Below are 7,834 nucleotides of genomic sequence, written 5' to 3'. Positions count from 1 at the left end.
TTGTTAGATTTCTACGAAAAGTGTGCCTTTTAAATTAGATGTCTCTCTGAACAGACTGGGTTTCACAAAACGTTTTTCAGGTTTATATCCCCACACAACTTACCCCCAAAACACGCATTGAGAGTTTCTGAACATACACACATGAATCATAAAAAATATCCTCTAAGTACTCGAAGATGATCCGGGTCCTTCAAGGCAACCTACCTCTCTTCTTCATCCATCCCCCGCAAACTTTGGCTCTGTGACTTCACTCCTGAACCAATTATTATTTAGGCTACTATAGACAGTTATTATATTTCTGCGGAACCAGAGCACAGCCGTATTATAGTATAATTCAACACACCGTAATATACACATTGGCCATTCACATTGGGACAAAGCATGACAACCTGCATGAATAACAAGATTTCAGTCTTTGATGACTAACCTGCCGGCTTTCCGCCATGGGCTCCAGGTCACACAGAAATCTTCAGTTAATTATGTTTAATTAAATGTTTGTATTCATATCGGTTCTTAAAAAAATAAACATTTTCCATCAACATAATATATTTAATTGCCTTTCCGTTCTTCCTAAACTGCTGGATGAGCAACGTTTACTTCGGTCCACATGGGTATAGGCTGGTAGACTGATCTATCCAGCACAGATCTAGGTGGACACGCCCACTGTGACGTCATATGGGGCAGATTTTCGAAACGGCTTGTAAGGCTAATCACACTCACACCTTGTGGTATAATATGTCTCCTTTTCAGTCTCTACTTGCAGGCTTCCGCCCACTTTCAGCCCGTGAAATTATTTGGATGTAATTGACATGCCCTCTGTTCGGGGAGGGAATTTAAGTCCCTATTTTCCTATATAATGGAATGTTACTTATTGTTATTATTATTATTATTATTATTATTATTATTATTATTATTATTATTATTATTATTATTATTGTTGTACCTCTATGTTGGTATTGATTCAAATGAAGTTTACTGACTTAAATATGTCATACATTTAATTGGGTGTTATAATGAAAATAAAGGTTGTTAGGTGTCCTGCTATGGTGGAGTTAGGCCTATAGCCCATATCAGGGCTTGTTTCATTGCCATATTAGGTTTTCTATTTCACTATAGAGAAAGTAAACTGGCAAAAAAAGGAAGAAAAAAGATGGAGTGTAAAGCTTTCTCGGTGATTCATCCTCTGAGTCAAACGGTCCGCATTGTGTCCTTCTCCTCCTCATGGTGGCGCCATTTGTTAAGCGATTTGTCTGGTCACGGTGGGAACGAGCGCACGTATTAAGGTGAGAGTCTTTCTTTAGTTTAACCCTTGCCGACGCATTCACTCTTTTTGAATCACGCCCTGTAACAGAAGTTGGGATGGGCTGTATGGCGACGGCTGCGTGTTCGTCATATTACGTCAGAGTCAACTCATTTCTGACGTGAACGTATTGAGGCTGAAATTAATTGGAATTGGCGCAATGGTAACGGGCCTTACCGGTGACAAGGCGCATGGCCGGGTAGGCCATTGGGAATTGGAGCCTACGCACACACCGTTCAAAGCCTTTATGAAAATATTGAGAATAATTATGAGAATTTCTGTATTATAACACTTTGTAAAATAGTCTTAGGCCTACACCTGAGCGATTCGTTTGGGTGTGGGTATAGAGCTTTAGGCCTAGCCCACTTATAGCCTATAAAGGATATCAAATAGGCCTGTGTCTATATAAATGTATATTTTTAGGTTGCGTGAGACTCAACGTATTGAAATGTGATTTTAGGAAACGAGGAGATTCAAAGCCATGATAAACCATACATTTGATATCGATCCAAATCCGCAATTCATGTTTTGTAATATAGATTAATAGGCTCATAGTCGAAAAAACGACTTGGGGAGCTACAAAATTGTCCTCGTCATTTCAGCACTGGACAGTTCCCGTTTCCCGAAGGCCTGGGGTTTCTATATCGGAAACGCGGTCCCAAGCATTACTCCCCGAAGTCCATATCACGGAGACAGCGCTACCATCATTTCTCACAAAAATATGATCATTTCCCAGCTCAGCCATAATCATAAAACCCTAATTGGAGTTATCGATGACGCGTGGGAGACGCAGTGGTCGTGTTGAGAGATAACATGATTTGTGCTGACCGTCACGTCGATTCGTGTAAAGTTCATAAACGTATGCAATCACCCCTTTCAGAAGAATTAAGTTTCGAAGTAAACTTCCTTAGGGGGTGGGGTGGTGGGGGGAATGAGTCTGACGGATGCATCGATGAGGAAGGAACTGTACTATTATATTCCGGGAGGAACGCCTGATGACGTCTATAGCATCCTTAATGTGACTTATTGAAAAAAAGGCAAGGCTCGCGATACATGGATAAAAATCCAAGGCGAATCGGAGCGCAGGACAAAAACTTTTTTGTGCAAAGATATGTAGACGCACGGAGGTATACTTTTCAGTTTTTGTTTTGCTTCAACGACCGGTTTAGTCACCTATTGTGTGTATAAAAGTGCGATTGCGCTGCGTTGAGGGGAACATAAGGGGAAACGGCAGCGGCGCTTGAGCAAGGGAAGAGAATAAGAGGTGCCGAGAGGAAGATCTCTATCTCTCTCACACGCTTCGACAGCCGCGCCCGGATCACATCCCACCGCGCTCCTCTCTGCCACCCCTGCTATAGGTACGTGCTCACCGCTTTATGCAGCAGCCTCGGTCGCTTTAATAACACGGAACAATTATATAGGCCTAACGGAGCTCAAGATTAAGTTGGATTATTTTAATTTACATTTTTCTTTTGCAGCGTTTTTCCAGTTTTTCTCTCTTAACTTTGTGATTGCCTCCAAAGGAGCACAAATTTGTTGTGGATTTACGATCAATTCTGCACTTTTATGGAATGGAGTGATATAAGGAGCGTGAAAACAGTGTTTCGTAGAACGGAGTGTGCCTCTATATACTTGGTTTTAATTGTCTTTAACCAATCCAGCTGATTAATGTTAGGAATATCGTAAGGTAGCCTGTGATTTTATTACAGCAAGAATGCGAATAAGTATTTTTGGAATGCAATGGTTGTATTCAATTGTTTTAACATCTCTTTTCTTTTTCTTTTCCATTCCAACAGCATGGCCAGTTCGAGTAAAGCGACATTAGTCTTGCTCATCTACGGAATCATAATGCACTACAGTGTTTACTGCACACCTATCGGATTAAGTTACCCTAAAATAAGGTATGTGAATGTGCTTTTTCTTCCACTTTGTTTATAGAGTCCGGATATTAAAAAAAACAGTATTCGATTAAAACGAACATGTATTGCACGTTCAGCTATTCCACTGCAGTACAGTTTCTAGGCTACTGTGTGTATAGCGCGTCATTCTGGATCGGGTATCCCTTATTTCCAACAAGCGTAATTACGCACGCTATCTCTTTTTTTGCGTCTGCTATTTAACAAAGGAGAAAAACAATCGTTGATATGGCAATTATTTTCCACTTCCACAAATAACTGACTCTTGGAAAATGACAGTGGAAATGTCGTAGTGGTTTGGGTCCATCGGGACGGTGCATAGAACAGCCCCTGTTTAAGACGAGAGTGCAGTCAGTGCTACGGATAGCCCTGGGGATGACGATGGAGAGGCGTCACCGAGAGGAGGCGAGGCGAAACGAATAGGAATGCCTTATCCTAAATTATAAAAAAAATTGTCAATCCAAAGCAAAGCCATAATTTAGGCGTGGTTTTTTATTCATTCGTTCGAATTATACGCTGCGGATTTTTATAAATCGTATTTCCGCTCCCTAAGGCCCACCACGTACAAAACGTGTCCATCCCCATTGTCTCTCTATCTCTAGGCCTTAATAATTAATGACACTTCAGCCAATGGAGACTCGGCAACCCATCACATGCATATTTGTCCGAAACAATAAAATGTAAATTATTATATGCGGAATTGCATCATCACTTTAGCAGAAAATGTTTATTTCTTTCAGTTTTTTCCACTAGACTACAAAGTTAAAATATCACGTTACCTCGGTTATTTTTGTTGGAGCCTTATTCGATTATTCTGGTGCCATTTATAGTGTTTCCTTCTTTTCCCCAAAAACGATCACGAATCGAATTATTCGATTTCGTTTTTTCTATTCCAGACTAGATAATGACGCTTTCGATGAAGATGGGAATTCATTATCGGACATGGGGTTTGACAGTGATCAAATTGCTATACGAAGCCCACCATCCTTAGATGACGACGTGTACACACTGTACTACCCTCCAGAAAAAAGGTAAATAACCCTCTACCCTTCTCAAGTACAGACTTATAATGGAACTCAATTCCATTTAAAACATTTTGGATGTTTGCTTGCTTTGTTTTTCCAGAGTAACTCATTTTATTTGTTCAATGTTATTTTCATATCTAGTAGCCTAAAATGCTGATGTAAATTCTTAATGAAGTAACGATTAGAAAAAATAGGTTAGAAACAGTGTGTGTGTGTGTGTGTGTGTGTGTGTGTGTGTGTGTGTGTGTGTGTGTGTGTGTGTGTGTGTGTGTGTGTGTGTGTGTGTGTGTGTGTGCATTAGGTTGCATACGGTTTATCTATTGCTGTGAGCCTGTGACATTGAACTTAAAGGCACATTTTGGGCTACTTCTGATCATTCTGTCTGTGCTTTGGTCACTGACGATGTATGTGTTTCGCGTTTTATCATCTCAGAACAGAGAGGCATGCAGAGGAAGAATTAGATAGAGCCTTGAGGGAGATCCTGGGTCAGTTAACAGCGAGACAATATCTGCATTCTCTGATGACAATACGTGTAGGGTAAGGGCATTTCTTATCAGCGTTTACTAAGCCGCCATCACACTGTGCTCTGCGCCGCCCAGCTTCAGGTTGCTGCATCATTGTCTCGACTCCTTCGTATCATTTTTCTGTAGTGGTTTCACTTTCGTTTTGTGCAACAAAGTCCACTATAGAAATGTTCGATGTCCTCGTGAGCATCTCTATAGCGGGCGTGGTATTGCCTTCATTAGGACCGACCACCCCTTTAACACGCACAAAACCACAAACATCATGTTTTATTTATGTTTTATTATCAAAAAAGATAGGTCAGTTGACTTAGATTAAAAAACTAAGGTTGATTATCGATAACTTGATTTTTATTTTCCCAGTGGGCCTCTCTATGCGCCAGAATGTGCCATGGGATGCAAATTAATCATTTATGACAATTGTCTGACAGGATTAAAGCCCTGATTCGTTTAACATTGGCGTCCGCGCTGGTTTTAAGGAACGAAAAATCCCGAATAGGAATAGGGTCCTTGAAAAATAAAAATGCTAAAACAGGCAAATCGATGATTCAGTCGTACAATCCTTAAAATCAGAAAGTAATACTGTTAAAAAAATGCAGTTCAATGTTGCAAGGATGAGGCTGGCTTTTCAGTGCAGCAACCTGTAGTCTGACATGATGTGTGCTCCTGTTTTGCAGCGAAGAGACTAGCATGGAGGACGAGTCGGAACCATTATCTAAAAGGCATTCGGACGGGATATTCACCGACAGCTACAGCCGCCATCGAAAACAGATGGCTGTGAAGAAATACCTCGCAGCAGTCCTGGGGAGAAGGTACAGACAGAGGGTGAGGAACAAAGGACGTCGACTCGCGTATTTGTAGCGATGTTAAAGCAGCTCCCCCAAAACTGCCCCTCCTGTGTAAATATCCAGTCGTTCAAGTCATTCAGATATACCTGACAAACAGTGGATTGCGCCTGTGTTCTTTAAACATGTATTTATGTATCAAGTAAAAGCCATTAAATGAATATTTTAATAATAATATCGTTTTTCTTTTGTACAAAAGCACTTGATACCGCACAGTTATATACTTTGTGGACCAATATTTTATTTTCATGTCAACATGTTGAAAAAAACAAAACAAAATGACAAAAAAAAAGACATTCGAAAAAAAATGATAAGTGTGCACCTTCAACGTTATGCGCTTGACATCTTCAAAGGTCATCTACATATGCAGAAAATAAATAGATTTTAAAAAGACAATCAGAGTATTGAATGTTATACTTATTTTTGTAACCAACGTTTTAGTATTTCCTTTTATTGTGGTGTTGTTTTAAAAACAGGCATCAAAGAAGCAGTGAGCATGCTTTGTAAAAAAGCATAACTAAAAAGGAATCTAAATATTTGCCCCTCTGCCCAGACAGACGCCTTCACTGGGCTTTGTGTGTGTGTGTGTGTGTGTGTGTGTGTGTGTGTGTGTGTGTGTGTGTGTGTGTGTGTGTGTGTGTGTGTGTGTGTGTGTGTGTGTGTGTGTGTGTGTGTGTGTGTGTGTGTGTGGGGGGTTATACTGGCTTAGGTTGTAGCCACTCCTCTGAGGGGAAAATAAATTCACTAATTTGAGAAAAACAATTATTTGAAGTCTTGGTGGCGTTGGTCTGACTGCCCATATTGACGAGGGATGAGTTTGTTTACTGTAGACCATGCGGCAAACACTGCGTGCTCACTTGCCTTACAATTGGTGAAATATCGGAGGATAAGCAACGATTGACAGACCTGTGTTAATGAGTTTTGGTTAGCGATAGCCAGCATGAAAACAACCACAAGATACATCATGCATTCCACCGTTTGTTTTGATCCACATCAACGCTTTTGATTTGGGAACCTTGCGCTCCAGTGGTTGGTTACACTCTGGACCCCACCTGTTCGAAGATTGTACTACGAGTCCACATATGGGATAGCCAACACAACCCAGAGACATAATGCATTTGCAATGCGGGCTCGAGGAAATCCGGAGTAGCCCCCCCCCCCCCTCCCCCAGCTTAGGCTATTATTATCTATAGCGCTGTTTGTAGGCTAGAGGTGGGAACCTTGTTATACTTTGAGTAGAAAAACTGCATGCCTTGATGCTGTGGCTATTTAGAGTTGGTTGTTTTCTGTTAAGCTTATTTATACCCTATTGCATCACAGATATTTCAAAAATATGAAAGAGGGAGGGCTATAGGAAAGGGTAGGAAAATACCTGTTGATGCACCCCGCCTGGCGTCGTCGATGTATATCAGAGCCCCCCCGCCCCCGCCCTTTCTGAATGTCCTGTTCCAAGTAGCATTTATTGATATTTTCTTTGGCAGTTTGGTCGTTGTGTTAATGCGTTGATTTGACAATGATGTGGTTTGCTGTTATGACAAAGATAATTGCGTTGGATGTCGGATGTACGCGAGAGGGGGACGAGCTGATCCTGATCACGTGATCGACAAGAGTAGCGTCGAGAGAGTAACTTATGTATAGAGATGGAGAGAGCGAGAGAAGGAGAAATACGGCGTGTGTGCGAAAGAAAGAGAGAAGAGAGAGAGAGAGAGAGAGAGAGAGAGAGAGAGAGAGAGAGAGAGAGAGAGAGAGAGAGAGAGAGAGAGAGAGAGAGAGAGAGAGAGAGAGAGAGAGAGAGAGAGAGAGAGAGAGAGATTTTAGACTCAAGGTATGCGAGTCAAACTAGAGACCAGGCTAAATGGATGAATTGAAATGCCAACGGCATGGCCGATCGACACAAAATACAAGAAATAGAGGATACAAATAAAAAGCGATAGAAAAAAAAATAATTGCCTCAAAGAATGCTGCCACGCAATTTGGAATACAGGAGGGGCGTGCGAAATAAAGACAAACAGAGCAAGAGATTGTTAAAAGAGTCGCTTAAAAAAGAGTTGGGTTGTAACAAACCCAAATTGGGTGAAGGTGTTCATTACCTGAATAAGGATAAAACGCCCGCCCCCTGACCGCTCTGCCCGCCTCTCTCGCGAGAGTCCAAGAATACGGGACAATGAGTCTGATGCGAGAGCCATATCAGATGTTTAAACCCCGTTCCCTCCGCTCCGTCACCAGG

At 41.4% G+C, this 7,834-nt stretch overlaps 1 protein-coding gene across 1 annotated transcript; it reads left to right on the top strand.

The window, feature by feature from the left end:
* The first annotated feature begins 2,232 nt into the window (after positions 1-2,232).
* On the top strand, positions 2,233-5,752 carry adcyap1b (adenylate cyclase activating polypeptide 1b). Its single transcript, XM_056596577.1, has 5 exons — positions 2,233-2,658; positions 3,097-3,201; positions 4,113-4,247; positions 4,674-4,778; positions 5,440-5,752. The coding sequence occupies exons 2-5, from the start codon at positions 3,098-3,100 to the stop codon at positions 5,621-5,623; spliced, it is 528 nt and encodes a 175-aa protein (XP_056452552.1). The 5' UTR covers positions 2,233-2,658; position 3,097; the 3' UTR covers positions 5,624-5,752.
* The last annotated feature ends 2,082 nt before the right edge of the window (positions 5,753-7,834 follow it).

Source organism: Gadus chalcogrammus, chromosome 8 (assembly GCF_026213295.1).
Source record: "Gadus chalcogrammus isolate NIFS_2021 chromosome 8, NIFS_Gcha_1.0, whole genome shotgun sequence".
Classification (NCBI taxonomy): Eukaryota; Metazoa; Chordata; class Actinopteri; order Gadiformes; family Gadidae; genus Gadus; species Gadus chalcogrammus.
Note: the sequence above shows the minus strand (reverse complement) of the source record. Positions and strands in the feature narration are given on the sequence as shown.